Source organism: Myotis daubentonii, chromosome 19, assembly GCF_963259705.1.
Source record: "Myotis daubentonii chromosome 19, mMyoDau2.1, whole genome shotgun sequence".
Classification (NCBI taxonomy): domain Eukaryota; kingdom Metazoa; phylum Chordata; class Mammalia; order Chiroptera; family Vespertilionidae; genus Myotis; species Myotis daubentonii.
Window position 1 is genome coordinate 15,310,037 of NC_081858.1, and position 18,473 is coordinate 15,328,509.

The 18,473-nt window shown below is 39.1% G+C and overlaps 1 protein-coding gene and 1 pseudogene across 7 annotated transcripts in view; one reads left to right on the forward strand and one right to left on the reverse strand.

Moving 5' to 3' along the window:
- The first annotated feature begins 494 nt into the window (after nucleotides 1-494).
- Nucleotides 495-18,473, forward strand: part of CCDC15 (coiled-coil domain containing 15) — a 46,662-nt gene continuing 28,683 nt past the window's right edge. For 5 of the 7 annotated variants that reach the window (XM_059677061.1, XM_059677064.1, XM_059677063.1 and 2 more), the window contains exons 1-7: nucleotides 495-700; nucleotides 995-1,183; nucleotides 3,831-3,980; nucleotides 7,530-7,730; nucleotides 13,261-13,374; nucleotides 16,611-16,730; nucleotides 16,957-17,580. In XM_059677061.1, coding sequence (XP_059533044.1) covers nucleotides 1,016-1,183; nucleotides 3,831-3,980; nucleotides 7,530-7,730; nucleotides 13,261-13,374; nucleotides 16,611-16,730; nucleotides 16,957-17,580 — 1,377 coding nt within the window. In that variant the 5' untranslated portion in view covers nucleotides 495-700; nucleotides 995-1,015. Of the gene's footprint in view, nucleotides 701-991; nucleotides 1,184-3,830; nucleotides 3,981-7,529; nucleotides 7,731-13,260; nucleotides 13,375-16,610; nucleotides 16,731-16,956; nucleotides 17,581-18,473 lie in introns of all 7 variants that reach the window. The other 2 variants (XM_059677062.1, XM_059677068.1) reach the window with 2 other exon arrangements.
- On the reverse strand, nucleotides 6,017-6,566 carry LOC132222149 (large ribosomal subunit protein uL23-like; annotated as a pseudogene).

Sequence of the window (18,473 nt, forward strand, 5' to 3'; positions counted from 1 at the left end):
CATGCCCTTGACCGGAAACGAACCCGGGACCTTTGAGTCCGCAGGCCGACGCTCTATCCACTGAGTCAAACCGGTCAGGGCAAAAATATATTTATTTCTTTATTGATTTCTTACAGAGAGGAAGAGAGAGGGATAGAGTTAGAAACATCGATCAGCTGCCCCCTGCACACCTCCTAGTGGGTATGTGCCCGCAACCAAGGTACATGCACTTGGCCGGAATCGAACCCGGGACCCTTGAGTCCGCAGGCCGACGTTCTATCCACTGAGCCAAACCGGTTAGGGCTCAGCAGTGTCTTCAGACCAACGCGCACGACCGGGAACACTACTCAGCGACCCCGCGCACCCACTCCTTTCCGCCGGGTTCCTGGCGCCTTCACAAGTCCCGCCCCCTCAGCGGAAGTGACGGACTAGGCCCGAACTCCGCCCTCACGCCTTATCCGCCCGCCCCCGGGTAGTCCGGAAGGGGCGGGTTCAGAGAGGCCGAGGGGCGGGGCGCCCCGCCGGAAGTGGCGGTTGACTGGCGGGGGTTCGTTTAGCGTCCCGGGTAGCGTTTGAGTTTGGCGAGTTGCGGGTGCTGTCTCAGCGGTAGCGGGACCCCAAGGCCTCAGAAAGAGGCTTCTCTCTGTCCTGGGACCCCCTCCTCATTCAGCGTCTTTCCCGTAACCGGATACGGATTATTTGGACTCTCCCTCAGACCCAGGTTCTAACCCCCCCTCCCCCCCAGCCCCCGTTCTATCTCACCTCGCCGTGCCGCCCCTGGGTACAGTCCTCTGTCAGATCCTTCTATCCCCAGGCAGTCTTGAACCCCCCCTTCTCCCCTCTTACTCCTTCCCACCGCTTTCCCCTTCTTTCCTCGCACCTTCTTCAGGAATCCCCGTTCTTGCTCATGGTCCGGCGGCTGCCTTCTCCAAGGGGCCTGCGGCTCATGGGTTCGGAAGTTGAGCTTCTAACGCGGTCGTTTGAAGATGACAGGCTTGTCCTTTGTCCTAAGCAGGAGTCACAGATTTCAGCAAGTATGGCCCCCCGCAAGAAGCGTCGAAACACCTCAAAGTTGCCCCTGGCCTTAAACCCCCAGAAGAGCAAGGACGTGCTGGCAGTGCTGGCGGAGAGGAACCAGCCTGTGGTGCCAGTGGGGGCGTGGGTGGAACCTGCCTCGCCGCACAGTTCGGGAAACACAGCGTATGTGAGTGTCAGTGTGAACCGACATACTAAATCCTGGGGTTCCTCCCCCATCTTTCCCTTTTTTTTTTTTTTTTTGCCTCTCTGGTGCTTAAAGATAAATAGCCTGAGGATGCTATTTCTCTTCGGTCATAAATAATATATTCTTGCATTAGCATTATAGAACAATCACGGGTGTATTTGCCAAAACTCACATAGGTATAACATGTATATATTTCAGTTTACTTCACAAACTCTTTTTTTTAAAAAATATATTTTATTGATTTTTTTACAGAGAAGAAGGGAGAGGGATAGAGAGCTAGAAACATCGATGAGAGATCGATCAGCTGCCTCCTGCACACTCCCCACTGGGGATATGCCCGCAACCAAAACACACGCCCTCGACCGGAACCAAACCCGGGACCCCCCAGTCCGCAGGCTGACACTCTATCCACTGAGCCAAACCGGTTCGGCACTTCACAAACTCTTGAATGCTTGTTATGCACAAGCAATAGGCAACGCCTATATCTTCTACAGTGTAATCAGGACCACAGTTGGCCACATTTCATGCAACATTCATTATCGCTTAAAGTTTTTCTTAAACGTATTTTTTATTATTATTAATTTCAGAGAGGAAGGAAGAGGGAGAGAGAGATAGAAACCAGTGACAAGAGAGAATCATTGATTGGCTGCCTCCTGGGGAGCGAGCCCAGCAACCTGGGCAGGTGCCCTGGACGGGAATCGAACCTGGGACCCTTTAGTCCACAGGTCGAGGCTCTATCCACTGAGCCAAACTGGCTAGAGCACCTCTTACAGTTTTTGATAAGTTTGGTCGTGGAGATTCAGGCCGTAAGAGAATAGAGGAGGGAAAGATGAATTCTGACGGGGATTCTGAGGAAGTGTGTACCTATCAATTCCATGAGGACAGAGGCCTTCATGTGCTGTTCATTCCTGTCCTGGTTGATGGTAGGTCTTCAGGAAATACTTGTTGCGTGCATGAATGAGGAAATACAGCTTGTGTTGGTCCTTAAAGAATGGATCTGCTGTAAGTACAAGATGGCAGGGAGGAAGGCGATGAAGGGAAACTTCTGCAAAGTTTACATGTGTACCTGTTTACATGGTTAGACTCATATTACTAAGGAACACATGAGGATAATTTTTTTAAATATATTTTTTACAGAGAGAAAGGGAGAGAGATAGAGAGTTAGAAACATCGATGAGAGAGAAACATCGATCAGCTGCCTCCTGCACACTCTCTGCTGGGCATGTGCCCACAACCAAGGTACATGCCCTTGGCCGGAATCGAACCTGGGACCCTTGAGTCCGCAGGCCGACGCTCTATCCACTGAGCCAAGCCGGTTAGGGCATGAGGATAATTTTGTAAGAAGATTTTTATAGTCTTTCACCCAAACGGTTTCACTTGGCTGTTTGTTCAGATTTTATTGTGACACTTAACACATTACATTCATCGTAAGTTGTTTACATATCTACTTTTCCTGATGGAGTGTGAGTTCTTGGATCACAGGGGGAAAAATCTTACCACATTTCCATCTTCATCTTAGTTCCTAACAAATATGGGCATTCTGTAAGAATTTATGGAATGCATACAGTGTGTGAAGGTCTTCCAAATGTATAGTATAGACAGGGTGCTGAGCATGAAGGTGAAAAGTATGAAGTACGTTTACTTAGTGGTCTTTAATATGAGAGGAGAAATGAGGTATGTTTAAAGTAAATGTTAAATAGTAATGCAGTGTTTATTTTATTTATGTTTTTAAGTATGTATGTATGTATATATTCATTTATTTCTACTCTGCTTATTTCCAGAAAGGATTTTAAGAGTTTGGGTAATGTATAATTAAGTGCTAAGACTATGGTATTTAAAGAAGAAAGATAAGTCTGTGAATACTGATCAGGGACTCAAGTGTGATAAAATGTTCCAAATTGTTTAGGATATGTATTGGAATTGAGCATTACACAGATATTAAGTACCTTTATATTCAGGTCTCTGTGTTATATACTATAGAGGAAATAAAGGAGAATTAAATACATTTCCTGCCCTCAAAGAGATCATAATCTAATGAAGGAATCAAGAAACACTGTACTCAGTTAACGTTAATCAGAGGTACTAAGCATCACAGAGCTGAGAGAAGAAAGGATTGTAGGAGGTACTAGGAGGTGGGTATTAGATGGTCTGGAGATGGAGCAGGTCTTTACTAGATAGAGCGTACAGGAGGGCATGCGGGGTTAAAAATGGAGCATAATTCTGAGTATGAAGGCATTTTAGAATAAGATATTTTGGTGAGTGATGAGCAATCTGGTGTGTCTGGACTGTTTCACTATTTTAGAAAATGTAGAACCTAAGATGGATTTGAATTGATTCATTAAGAATTAATGAAGACACTGTTCTCAGTTCAGTGAAAAAATCAGATTGGATTTGAGTACTCCAAATAACAATTTTTAGTTTGTGATTTGCTTTGAAGTTCTCAGCACTCACTAGCTATGTCTAGATTGTAACCTCTGAATTCCTGTGATTTCCTTACTCTACTGGGAATTTTGGATTATAGAACTGAGTTATTTTTTTCAGGATTGTTTCCTGACTTGTGTTAATAACAAAGCCCTATTGGGAAAAACGGTTGACATTAAAGTTCATTTTCTGTCTTTCATCTTTAAAGACTGCAGCATATGTAATTGAGAAAGAACTAAAGGAACAGTTAAGGAAAAAACAAGAAGCTTTGAAGCGTTTTCAGAGACAAGCCAAACACCGAGTAAATCAACGAATTAGGCTGAAAAAAAAGCAACAGCTTGAGAAGTTCTATGAAGAAGTAAGTTCAAAGTGAGCCCTGAGTAACGAGTGAGTGGGACGTGTGTGTGTTCTGGGATAAGCTATGACAGTACCAGCTCACTTTCTTTAGATTCCATGCTTTCTATAATCTGATTTGCTGGTGAGAGCAGTAGATTTGTATGTAGAGAAACCATGTTTTATTCCTGTGTGGTTCTGACTCATTTTTTGCTTCTACTAATTAAAAACAATGTTTTGGATTCCTTTTGGGGTTTGAATTCGGGCTTATGCTATTTTTTAAAATTAAATTTATTGAGGTAACATTGGTTAAGAATACATAAATTTCAGGTGTACAACAAAATTCATTATCTGTGTACTCTATTACATGCTCACCACCCAAAATTTAGTTCTCTTCTGTTATCAGATATTTGACTGTCTCTACTCATTTTGCTCTTTCTCTCTGGTAACTACTAATCTGCTGTCTGTTGCCTATGAGTTTGTTTTTGTTTGTTTTGTTAGTTTGTTACTTTTTGTTTGATATTCAACATATAAGTGAAGTCATATAATTTTTGTCTTTTTCCATCTGACTTATTTCACTTAGCATAGTACCCTCAAGATCATTCATGTTACTACAGTGGCAATTTTTTTTTAATGTCGAATAAGTTTTTTCTAATATATATATATATTATATATATATATATATATGTCTCACATCTTTATCCATTCATCCATTGATGGACACTTAGGTTGTTTCCATGTCTTGGCTATTGTAAATAATGCTGTAGTAAACATAGGGATACATATATTTTTATGAATTAGTGTTTTTATATTTTTCATGTAAATACCCAGAAGAGGAATTGCTGGGTCATATGGTAGTTCTATTCTTAATTTTTAAAAGAATCTCCATACTGTTTTCCATAGTGGCTGCATCAATTTACATTCAGGAGGGCATTCCCACCAACAGTTTCTTTTCTCCGTATCTTCTCCAACACTTACTATTTCTTGTCTTTTTAAAAATAGCCATTCTAGCAGGTATGAGGTGGTTTTGATTTGCATTTCTCTAATTACTAGTGATGTTGAATATATTTTCATGTCTGTTGGCCATCTGTATGTCTTCCTTGGGGAAATGCTGTTCAGATCCTCTGCCCATTTTTTAATCCGATTTTTTGTGTTGTTTTTTGTTGTTGTTATTGAGTTTTATGAGTTCTTTATATATTTCGGATATTAATCCCTAATTGGACGTGTCATTTGTGAATATCTTTTCCATTGGGTGGGTTTTCTTTTTGTTTTGCTGATGGTTTCTTTTGCTGTGCAGAAGCTGTTTAGTTTGCTGTAGCCCCAATTGTTTATTTCTGCTTCTGTTTTCCTTACCTTTGGAGTCAAATTCACAAAAAACATCTCTGAGACCAATGTCTGGGAACTTAGTTTTTTTCTATGTATTTTATTGTTTCGGGTCTTAGATTCAAGTCTTTATTCAGTTTTAAGTAATTTTTGTGTATGATGTAAGATAGTGGTCTAGTTTCATTCTTTTGCATATGGCTGTCCAGTTTTCCCAACACTGTTTATTGAAAAGACTTTCCTTTCTCCATTGCATATTTTTGGCTCCTTTGTTGTAAATTAGTTGCCCATGCATATGAAGGTTTATTTTGGGGCTCTCAATTCTGTTCCATTGGTCTGTATACCTATTTTTCTGCCAATACTATATCATTTTGGTTACTATAGCTCTGTAGTAAAGTTTGGAGTTGAGGAATGTGATTTGTTTATTATTTCTAGTAGTTTGTTGGTGGAGTCTTTAGGGTTTTCAATATATGTAATCATGTCATTGCAATTAGTGACAATTTTCCTTCTTTCCTTCGAATTTGGATGTCTTTAATTTTTTTCCTGCCTTTTCGCTCTGGCTAGGACTTCTAATACTATGTTGAATAATAGGTAAGGCGGGTATCTTGTCTGTTCCTAATCTTAAAGGAAGAGCTTTCAGCTTATCATTGAGTATGATTTTAGCTGTGGGTTTATCTTATTGGCCTTTATTATGTTGAGGTACTTCCTCCTATACTCATTTTTTTAGGGTTGGTTTTTTCCCCATAAGTATATATTATAACTTGTCAGATGCTTTTTCTGCATCTCTTGAGGTAATTACATGATTTTTTTTTTTTATATTTAGAATTAGGCAGCTGGACTCAGTTTAGATGATCCCAATTTTGTTGGCAACACCCAAAGCATCAGAGTCAGGAGCCAGTCGAACATATGCCGCCTTCTCTCCATCCGGCCTGATCAGGGTGTGGACGTTGGCCACAGCATGTCATAGAGCTTCCTCACAGCCTGTTGGATTTGGTGCTTATGGGCCTTGACATCGACAATGAACACAAGTGTGTTATTGTCTTCTTCATGGCTGACTCGGTTGGCAGGGGAATTTGATGATGGCGTAGTGGTCAAGCTTGTTTCTCCTGGGTGCGCTCTTCCGAGAATATTTAGGCAGCCTTCAGAGCCTCAATGTCTTTGGCTGTCGGAAGATGGGTGACATGCGGATCTTTTTTCTGTGGCTGTGGACACCTTTCAACACTGCTTTCTTTGCCTCCAAAGCCTTTGCTTTGGGAGCGGCAGGGGCTTCCTTCTTAGCTTTCGATGCCATCTTCGTAAAAAGGAATTATGTGATTTTAAAAATACATATATTTTATTATTTTTTTACAGAGAGGAAGGGAGAGGGATAGAGAGTTAGAAACATCGATGAGAGAAAAACATCGATCAGCTGCCTCCTGCACACTCCCTACTGGGCATGTGCCTGCAACCAAGGTACATGCCCTTGACCGGAATCAAACCTGGGACCCTTGAGTCCGCAGGCCGATGCTCTATCCACTGAGCCAAACCAGTTAGGACAGAATTATGTGATTTTTATCCTTCATTTTGTTAATGTGGTATAGCACATTGATTAATTTGCGTCTGTTGAACCATCCTTGCACCCCAGGAATGAATCCCAGTTGATCATGGGAAATGATGGTATAGATCAGCCGTGGGCAAACTACGGCCCGCGGGCCGGATCTGGCCCGTTTGAAATGAATAAAACTAAAAAAAAAAAAAGACCGTACCCTTTTATGTAATGATGTTTACTTTGAATTTATATTAGTTTACACAAACACTCCATCCATGCTTTTGTTCCGGCCCTCCGGTCCAGTTTAAGAACCCATTGTGGCCCTCGAGTCAAAAAGTTTGCCCACCCCTGGTATAGATGTTTAACTTGCTGTAGATGTAAGGGGATATGCAAAGGGGTCTTCTCACTTTTCCATGATGCTGACCTGGCTTATGCTTTTTTTATTAGCAATGTGAACTTTGGGCTAATGACAACTTCTCTGGACTGTAGTTTCTTCACCTATAAAGTGGGGATATAATACTTGACTCATCAGACTGTTGTGAGAATTAGATGAGATAATGTAAATTATTAGCACATAGTAAGTGCCTGGTAAATGTGTTTTGCCAGATTTCTGCTACCTCCCCCTGGCACCAATTTTAAATCTTTTGGGCTGCTTATAGACATTATTTGTAGTGGATTGGGGTGGAATCTCACTAGAATCATGTCACTCTTTCTTCCTTTGTATAGGCAGAAAAAGAAGACACTGTAGGTATGCTGCCTTCAGATCTAGAACACTTAACTTCTAGAAGAGCAAAGGTTTTTCCAAAGACTTGGACTGCTGCTATTCAAAGTCTTGAATCAAGTGCTTGGTCACCTTCTTCCCAGAAGCTTGATGATGGAATACAAGACAGAGAGAATCAGAATCAATTAATACAACACGCCCTGGCTGTAAGTACATATTTATTTTATATCTACAATTTTTTTAGATGTATGACATATTAGAATATGAAGTAGAGATTAGGAGGTATCACATTCAACTTTACTGTTTCTCACCTTTTTAAAAATCTTTATAAAGTGGGAAATAGTGGCATGATGTTTATTTTAATATATGTTAAAAAATATTATATTTGTTTTTGGTAAGACAATTTAGAATCATCTTATATAAGGTGCCAAAGTGTTAAAGTTCAAAAGTTATTAGAAAGAGCTTTGGCCAGGTAGCTCAGTTGGTTAGAGCGTCATCTAATACACCAATGTTGCGGGTTTAATCCCCAGTAGAGAACATACAAGAATCAATCAACGAATGCATAAATAAGTAGAACAACAAATCAGTGTTTTTCTCTCTCTCCTTTCCTCCATCTCTCTCAGTTTGTAGCATATGGGAAGGGTGATCCTAACCTCTGTTGCAAAAAGGTTACTACATATGTGGGGGGTTTTGTTTGTTAATTTTTTTTGTCGTTTAATCTGATTCTCATAATAAATAATTCTAAAAGTCAAGTAATATTATAGGAAAGTCTTAATTAACACATTCAGAGGTTTATTTACCTGTAACTTTTATTTAGTGATTCATTTTATATACCTGATATTTCAAAATTAACCACCATCAGTAGATCCATTCACTTGAGTCACTTGATACCATCCAGTCAACTCTATTCATAGTATGCTTGAGCTTTTGTCCAGTTGATATCATATATTTCAGGTCTGCTGTGGGAATTATCTTCATCTTACCATTTAAAAATTGTATTCCTAGGGATAGTGAGAGGAAAGCAAAATGTGGAAAATGATTTTGTGAAAATAAAAGTTGTGTAACTGCTAACGTATGAAGCAAATCCAATTGTGCTAGTAGTATAAATAGGGAAAGCTTTATAAGCACATGTTATGTTGAAATATTTAAAAACATTTTTTTCTTTATCCAAAACTACAACTTTTTCTTGTCTTTGTTCAGTTTGTAGTCATCATTTTTATAATCATTTTTGTTTTCTTTTATAAGATTATGAATAATTTGTTGAGCAAATATTTATTGAGCCAGGCACTACATACAGTAAAAGGGGTAGAAAATTGATTAGGACAGACACAGTCCTTGATTTTATGGTCCTTGTAGCTATAAATCCCACTGAAGTAAGAATTTTACTTCATCTGTATAAAAGATAAATAGATCAGTCCACCAGATGTACTGTTTGTTCAACATTGTAGGGATACTAATAAAATGTGAAATAGGACCCTTTGTGGGTTTATATTTACAAGTAGACATACAAAGCTAATAGACCCCCAATTTAGTAGACATTAATATAGAGATACTTGCTGTATTTGGTGATACAGTTGTGTTTTGGCAGTTCAAAGAAATTAAATTCCAAAGGAATAGTTAGGGAAGAATTCCTGGAAGAGGTGGAATTGAACTGTATATTTTGAATTGTTAAGCTGAATTGAATTGGTAAATTCAAGAGAATTTTGAGATAGGAGGGACAGTTAAAAGTCTGGAATATGTATTAAGCTTGATATATTTGGAGTAAGTGATAGAACCTTTCTAATGCTAGTTTATAGAGGAAAAAACAGAAAATGAGGTTAGGTAGGAGGAAATCAAGTTATGAGAAGACTTAAATGTTTAAAAAATTTTAAAAGTTTTTATAGTATGTTTTTTTCTTAAAAGATGAACTACTAAATGTTCAGTGATTTAAACCAGCGGTCACCAACCAGTGGTCCGCGAGGTCCGAAAGGTTGGCTACCGCTGAAAACTACTTCAAGCCTATAAACTTTTGTCCACACAATACCATGACAATAGATACTTTTTAAAGTTTACGGCCGAAACCGGTTTGGCTCAGTGGATAGAGCGTCGGCCTGTGGACTGAAAGGTCCCAGGTTCGATTCCGGTCAAGGGCATGTACCTGGGTTGCGGGCACATCCCCAGTGGGAGATGTGCAGGGGGCGGCTGATCGATGTTTCTCTCTCATCGATGTTTCTGACTCTCGCTCTCCCTTCCTCTCTGTAAAAAATCAATAAAATATATTAAAAATAATAATAATAAAGTTTACTTTTTCTGTTGCAGTTCTTATCCACTAGATGTCACTAAGAGCTAGACAGTGAGACTGTTCAAGCACAGCCGCCTTTAGTTTATCTAGAACTGGTTGAGTAAATAGTGATGTAATTGTCTTTCTGAATGTAAGTGTACTTTTCAATTTTCTTGTGATTTAAGGATGAAATAGTTTGATAGTTTGACATCTGGGATGTATTTCAAAATAATGTAAGGGTGAGGTGAAGTAGGGGGTTATAAATAAAACAAGATTGGCCAAGAGTTATAGTATTCTGTCTACCTCTATATGTGTTTGAAGTTTCTAATATATTTGAATTTATTTACATTTTACATTAAATGTTAAAGAAAAGACATTATCTAGTCTAACCTTTCTCTCTCTAAGGAATTCTTTTTATAGTGTTTCAAGTATACATATGGCCCTCTAATTTCTGCTAGAACATTGCTACTGTTGATCAACTCACTTTTTAGACTTTAATTATTATAAGGTTTGAAATAATTACAAATATTTTTTCAATATATTGAGTGAAAATCTATAATTTTTACTCTGGGTCTAGTTTTGTACTCTCAAGTTATAGAGGATAAAATACTATGGTGAGCTCTAAGAACACATCAAGTATTTGATTATAGCTATCATTTTTCTCCTTTTGGATTTTTACATTCCTTGATTCTACTAGCTTTTGATGTCTGCTGGCATTCCTTTGCTTGTGGCCACATCATACCAATCTCTGCCTCTGTCTTCACATCACCTTCTCTCCTATGGGTCAAATCTTCCTCTATCTCTTATAAGGATACTAGTGACCTGGCATGCGAAATTGCGTGGCCCCACCCACCCACCCACTGCCCCGCCTTGACACCCTAACCTCTCCACCCAGAGTTTGAGCGTGCCTGGCCCCGCCCCTGACCCATCTGGCCTTCTCTATCCACTTCAAGCCCCGCCCTCAGTCCCCCGAGTCACCTTGGGCTGGTCCCATCTCCAGAGCAACACGGCGGCTCCACCCCATCATGGCGCCAGAGGAGAGTGTGGAAGCCTGCGCCTACTGTGGAGTTTCGAGTGCCGCTTCCTGGCGGCGCGCGCTGCGCTCCTTCCCCTGGCAGGTGGGCAGCGGGCGTGCTGAGTGCAAGCAGTGGGTGGCAAAGGACTGGTGAAGGGGGCACTACGGGCTCTCACCCCTGCCCTCCCACCACGGGATGGTCCCTCCTCCTCCGGGCACCTCCCTGCTGCTGCGGCTCTGCCCTGCCGCGCAGGCAGCCTCCTGCTGAACGGTCGTTAGGGCATGAGGGCATCACGACCATTAGCATATTAGCTCTTTATTATATAGGATGTGTGATAGCATTTAGGGCCCATCTGGATAATCCAGTATTATTTCCTCATCTGAAGATCTTTAACTTAATCACATCTGCAAAGGCACTTTTTCCTTATAAAGAAACATTTAAAAGTTTCAGGTATTGGGACCAGATATCTTTGGGTAGCCATTGTTCAGTCCTCATAGCAGGTCATTGAAAGGGCCTTTGGGTTGAGGTTTGATGAAGGGTTTAGATAATGACAGAGCAAAAGAATGAATATAATATATATTCCAACTGCTTTGGCCACTTGAAATTCCTGCTTATGGGACTAAAATCAATCTGTGACTCTAATTGAGTTTTAAACTCAATGGGAAATGAAAATTATGTATCCTCATTTAAATCTGTTACATTGTTGTAGGGCAATAACATGCATCCTACTGGGCAATGAGTAAAAGGAGGCATATTCACCAGCTGGTGTGGCTCAGTGGCTGATCATTGACCCATGAACCAAGGGGTTGCCAGTTCAATTCCCGGTCAGGGCACATGCCCGGGTTTCAGGCTCAGTTCCCAGGGGGACATGCAGAGGCAGACGATCGATGTTTCTCTCTCATCGATGTTTCTATCTCTCTATCCCTCTCCCTTCCTTTCTCATAAAATCAATAAAAAATATGTTTTTAAAAGGAGACATAATCATGGCTTTGTATTTTTTTATAACCTCAACTGCACATATACCTCTTTTTGCATTTTAAGTAACTGTTGTGATCCCTTTAGCTACTCTGTGCTAACCAAATGTAGAAATCTCCTTCCTAATCGAATAAAGAGTGATGTTTCAAGCAGATTTCTCTGGTTAGAGGTATAGACATTCTAGAAGCAAGAACAAAACAGAGGTGATATATGCTGTAAGGAAAATGGGCTGGTTGTGAAAGTGTTTTTTATCCCTACTTCACTATTAGTAAAAATCACAACAGTATTTACTATTTACTAGAGGCCCGGTGCACGAAATCTGTACATGGGTAGGGTCCCTAGGCCTGGTTGGCGATCAGGGCCAATCTGTGGGGTGACCAACGGGGCAATCAGGGGCCTCCACTAACCCGCCTTGGCTGGCCTGGTGCCGCCCATTTGCCAGCCCCGCCCCCCACTGCCAAAGACAGTTGGGGCCTGCGGGCTGGGAGCAGCTCCGGCATTGAGCATCTGCCCCCTGGTGGTCAGTGCACATTATAACAACTGGTTGTTCTGCCAGTGGTTACACCATTCAGTCTAGGGTTTTATATAGATAGATATCTATAAATCAGAGTCATGATTTTCCTTCCAAGGGAGAACTAATCTCATTAAACTTTCACTGGTTGGGTTAGAACTGGTCCCTGCTTTGCCATAATTTCACTGCGTGCCACAGGGATATGCTTTTCTCCCATATGATATGTAGTGCTCAGTCTAAATAAAAGGATCTTTGTTCATTTCTGTATTTTCCTTTAAGGAACATTCTTTACAGACTTGTGAAATATAGAGTAGGCTGTGCTTCTCTGAAAAAGAATTAAAAATAGATGCTTACTGAAATTAGTAGGTAGAGATTAGGAATGAACACAAAGTCAACACACTTGGTATTAATACTCATTATCAGCTGTTACGTAGAGTACTTAAAACTAATTGGTTCTGTTGAGATGTTGGGGTTTGTGTCCTCAGGTAACTTAGGAAGGCTTCATGGAAGAAGGGAGATTTGAGAAAATACTTCAAATAACTACATTCTTCAAATGTAGGGGTGAATAAGGGTTCATGTAAATAGGAAAAAAGGATTTTAGGAGGATTAGGAATTAGAGACATCTAGCAAGGAGTGATAAAAGGTAATTAGGCATGCAAGGACCAGAAGGTAATGTCTGTTCAATAATTTCTAGTGTAATAATTCAAACTTTTAGGTTCTGATATTTTTGTGTACAGAGTGTAAAACATACCTTATTTAAAAAAATTTGAGCACTTAAAACAAGTTATGAAATGCAGTCTCTTAATAGAAATAATGTAAAAACACTATCAACAGGTCACAGTCTCCTTTATAAGTAATCCTCTTGTCTTAGGTCTCGCATTTCTTAATAATAGGGGCCTGTGTTCTTGTTGGAACACTTTAGTGAATTTGGTATTAAGACATTTGTTTGCTTTTTTTCCCCTTTTCCCTGACAGCTTAGGAAAACCATGAAACAGGCACGTCACCAGCTGGCATCCTTTAAAACTATGAGTCAAAAATATGCAACAGTGTTTCCACATGATACAAGGAAAAGCTGTCCTGCCCAACAGGTAAATTAACTTCTAATAAATTTTTTTAATAGTGATAAAAATATAAAGATTTATTTATATCTAATTTCAACATTATTTACAACTGTAAAATAATTGGAAATAACCTTAAATATCCAATAGCAGGGAATGGTTAAAAAATTATGATACACCTATATATATATATATATATATAGCCATTCTAAAAACTATCATGATTTCAGAGAACATCTGAAGACAAGGGAAAGTGTCTGTGAGGTAAAGTTTAGTGAAAAAAAGTAGGATACAAAATTATATACAATATAATCTCAATTTTAAAAAGTCTTTCAACAAATATTTATGGGACATCTACAAATGCCAAGACATTGTGTTAGAACAGCCGTGGGCAAACTACGGCCTGTTTGAAATGAATAAAACAAAACAAAACAAACAAAAAAAAAAAAACAAAAAAAAAAGACCGTGCCGAAACCGGTTTGGCTCAGTGGATAGAGCGTCGGCCTGCGGACTGAAGGGTCCCAGGTTCGATTCCGGTCAAGGGCATGTACTTGGAGATGTGCAGGAGGCAGCTGATCGATGTTTCTCTCTCATCGATGTTTCTAGCTTTTTATCTCTCTCCCTTCCTCTCTGTGAAAAATCAATAAAATATATTTTTTAAAAAAAAAGACTGTACCCTTTTATGTAATGATGTTTACTTTGAATTTATATTAGTTCACACAAACACTCCATCCATGCTTTTGTTCCGGCCCTCCGGTCCAGTTTAAGAACCCATTGTGGCCCTCGAGTCAAAAAGTTTGCCCACCCCTGTGTTAGAAGCAGGTGAAAAGATGGACAAAGATCCCTCAAGGAGTTTCTGTGCTGTGGGGAGGCATATAATAAAGAGATATCTATTATATTCTATATAGAATATAATTTCTAACAGTAAGTGCTATGAAAAAAAATAAAGTAAAATAAAGAGATGGGGAAAGAATGCTATGTGCATAGACAAAAGCCTAGAAAGAAGTGGATCAAGAAGTTAATACTGATCATTTCTGAGTAGTTGTATTACAGGTGATTTTTATTTTCTTCTCTTGGTTTTCTTTACTTAAAATGTTTTCTATAATGTATATATTTTGCTTTCTAATTAGGAAAAAATACCGTTATTTTTTAAAAAGAAATAAATTGTTTTGATTCAACAGATAACATAAGAGTGAATAATTGGAACCCAAATGCGGAGCTAAACTGAAAAGGATATTTAAGGCTATACTTGTAAAATAACACTGTTTTGGTGCCTACTTATTTCAGTGTTCACATATTTGGATGCTAAACTCCTTTACTTTCCTTTGTTTACATAATTTTGGGATTAATTTCAAGTTTTGGTAGGCAGCATCTAGAAAAATGAACCATTAGGCTTTTTTACTTTTTTTTGGTGCTACCATAGACTGTTTTATTTAGTTCTTCCTCAGTTTTGCTTCCTAATTAGTATTCTTTTATATTTTCCTAGATTATACATATATATTTTATTTTTGTATTTTTTTCTTAAGTATCTCAACAGTCAAAAACACTTGTCACTTGTATGTTTGCAGTTGGTAGAATACTAAACTATACTGTCTTCCGTCCCAGTGTTAAGAAATTTATATTTAAATATCAAAATACAAGTGGGCAGCGGTGTGTATCCATATATGGCATTCCATCTAGTTGCATTCATACTGGTTACCTTTTCCTAAAGAGCATTGCCGTATTGAGACTCAAGGTAGAGTTTCTTTTGTGCCTAAATTCTTCTCAGTGGCTTGGTATCTTGACACTTTCCATACCTACTCTAGATTTGGACTGACTCCAGGGTACTGTTAGAAAGAGGCGATTGGACACATTCTAATAAACCAGAGAAAAAGGGTTATTTGATGCTAGAGATTGATATTTTATATGGTGTGGAACATGTTCAAACTGCTCAATTGTTTTTTCCCACAAAGAGTACTATTCACAGGTCTGACTGAGATAATTCTCCAGTAGAAGGAAGGAGGATGAAGCCTGAGATAGCATCCTTGCATAAGCCAGTTGATACGTCAGAGATGCCATTTAAGTCTAATACGTTATGATGATGATGATGACGAATCAGGCTGCTGCTTGATTTCAGAGAATTCATGTGTATTTTTCAGGTGTAACATCAGAAACAAATCTGCATATAATTGAGAGTGATTAAGAAATTTGTGAAATTTTTCTTATCACTTATTTCAAGTATGTAATCTTTCCCTCAGGTCTGAAGTTTTCTACCCTCTCAGTTATCGGAAGTGGAAATCTTCCAGTCAGAAAGGAGAACCATCTATTTGAATTCTGGTTTCATTTCCTTGTTAGATTTATTTTTACTGACATTAGAATCTGTCTGGTTGTTATTGTTGTTCCAGACCTGGAGCTTTAAGCAGAAGATATACTTGCTTGCCTGCTGTCAGGTCACCAAGACAAAAATCATAAGCTTTCTGAAATTGTTACTGGCATCTTTTTATGTGTTTATTGTCCATTTATGTATTTCTTGTGGAGAAAGTGCCAGTGTGATACTGTTTCTTAATTGGGTTATTTGTCCTATTATTAAGTTGTAAGAGTTCTTTATATATTCCCAATACAAATCAGATACATGATTTGCAAGTATTTTCTCCCATCCTGTGAGTTGTTGTCATATCACTTTCTTTTTTTTTTTTTTTTAAATATATTTGATTGATTTTTTACAGAGAGGAAGGGAGAGGAATAGAGAGTTAGAAACATCGATGAGAGAGAAACATCGATCAGCCGCCTCCTTCACACCTCCCACTGGGGATATGCCCGCAACCAAGGCACACGCCCTTGGCCAGAATCGAACCTGGGACCCTTGAGTCCGCAGGCCAACCCTCTATCCACTGAGCCAAACCAGCCAGGGCTGAAAAATTATTCTTTCTCTATTTAATTGTCTTGACATTTCTTGAAAATTAGTTGACTGTACCAGTAAGTGTAAGAGCTTAATGTTGTCTTTACAATATTGTCTTTAGAGATCCATGAAGATGAACTCTATTTAGATCTTCTTTAATTCATTTCAACAGTATTTTATAGTTTTGAGTGTACATTTTTGCACTTATTTTGTAATGTCCTGTTTTTGTAATATTTGACTATACTAACCTACTAAAATTGTATTAGTAGTGTGGTAAAGCCTAGGATGTTATTTCAGTCACATTGTTTCTACCTGTAATAGATACATTTGGATTTTTAAAATTTTTATATAGACATAATTTTTTCATTTTTGTTTGTGTGTTCTTTAGGAACCTGACTCTGAGGAATCTTCATCGATTACGATAGACAAGAAAGGGAACGAAAAATTGTTTTGGAAGAACCAACAGGGTTTCTTTTCTGAAGAGAACAAAGCTTTCAGCAGAGTTCAGGTAAAGCAGAGTGAAAGGAGTTAGTTTAATAGAAATTAAACTAAAATGACTTAGACTAGGAATGCCAGTTCTGTTGTACTGGTTTGGGATTATAGATTTAGGTTACGTGGAGCAAAGTCTATAATTTCACATTTTATTCTAATAATTTGTTTGACTACCATATCCTTTTAAGATTATTTTAAGAGTCTCTGGAAAACCTATATTTGATGTTTATGTTCACTTTTAGAAAATACGATTCAAAACTCCATTATATGCTGTAATAGAAGAGGAACAGCTAAATGAGTTACAGGATATTCTGCCAGAAACGCAGGATTATCTTTCAGAAACCCAAGATGATCTGCTGGAGACCCAGGGTGATCTAACAGGAGTGCAGAGGGTTGAGCTGGAAGCCCAGAATATTGAGCCACATTCCCAGGCTGTTGAGCTGGCAGGCCAGCCTATGGAAGGCCAAGTTGTTGAACCCAAAGCCCAGGCCATTGAACTTAAAGTCCAGGTTGTTAAGCTAGAACCTCAGAGTCTGATGCTGGAAGCCCAGAGTATTGAACTAGAAGATGGAAATATGTTGGAAGTCCATGATTTTTTATCCCCAAATCAGGCTTTTCTACCCAAAGACCAGAACATTCTACCCAATGACCAGAATATTCTACTCAAATGTCAGGACCAACATATTCTACGCAAAGACCAGCATGTTTTCCCCAAAGACCAGGATATTCAACCCAAATGTCAGGACCAGGATTTTATGCCCAAATGTCCAGACCAACATATTAAACGCAAAGATCAGCATGTTTTCTCCAATGAACAGAATACTCTATGCAAATGTCAGGACCAGGATTTTCTACCCAGATATCAGGTAAGATAAAGCAAGAAGAAATAAGCTACTTAAGATTTGGAGTGGGATTTGCAGGGACTAGATTGCAACTAATTTGGAGATTCATAGTTGGAAAAGATAATATCCTAGTTGATTTCTAAAAGCTCTGGAGTTCTCATTAAGTCTTAAAGTAATATCAGCAGCATGTTACCCCTGTCTGGACAATTTACCATTTTTATAAAATAAAATATATATTTTTTATTGATTTCAGAGAGGAAGGGAGAGGGAGAGAGAGAGATAGAAACATCAATGATGAGAAAGAATCATCGGTTGGTGGCCTCCTGCATGCCCCCCACAGAAGCCCACACCCGGACATGTGCCCTTGACTGGAATCAAATCCGGGACCCTTCAGACCACAAGCTGATGCTCTACCACTGACCCAAACCAGCTAGGGCTGGACAGTTACTTTAAATAAAATCTTTATTAGGGAAACTATTTCTGGCAGCCATAATCTGCTTTGACAGCTAAAGATGGGCGAAGGAGTGGCCCACAAGTGTCCAGTAGTATCTTTTACCAGGTTCCAAGGCCAGCCCTCTACTAGAGGTCAGTTAGGCCAAAAGGAAGAAGTAAGAGATTGACAGGAATTACTTAGGGGTGTGGCTGGGCTAATGTGGAATATAGTGGGGTTTTTTATTCCATAAGATGTCCAGTTATTCTCTGACCTCAGAGAACTCCAGAATTCTCACTATAGCCTAAAGTACTATTGGTTAACATGTCTTTCTAACTGCACAATTGCTATTTTGTGTTTGTTCTGTTTTAGAAAGCAAGTTAAAGCAGCCAGCATCAATTTGGATAGGCAGGAGAGGGAGAGAGGTATTTTCTTTGGATGTCCATCAAAATCAGGCCTCCATCAGGGACATGGTAGGACACAAAAG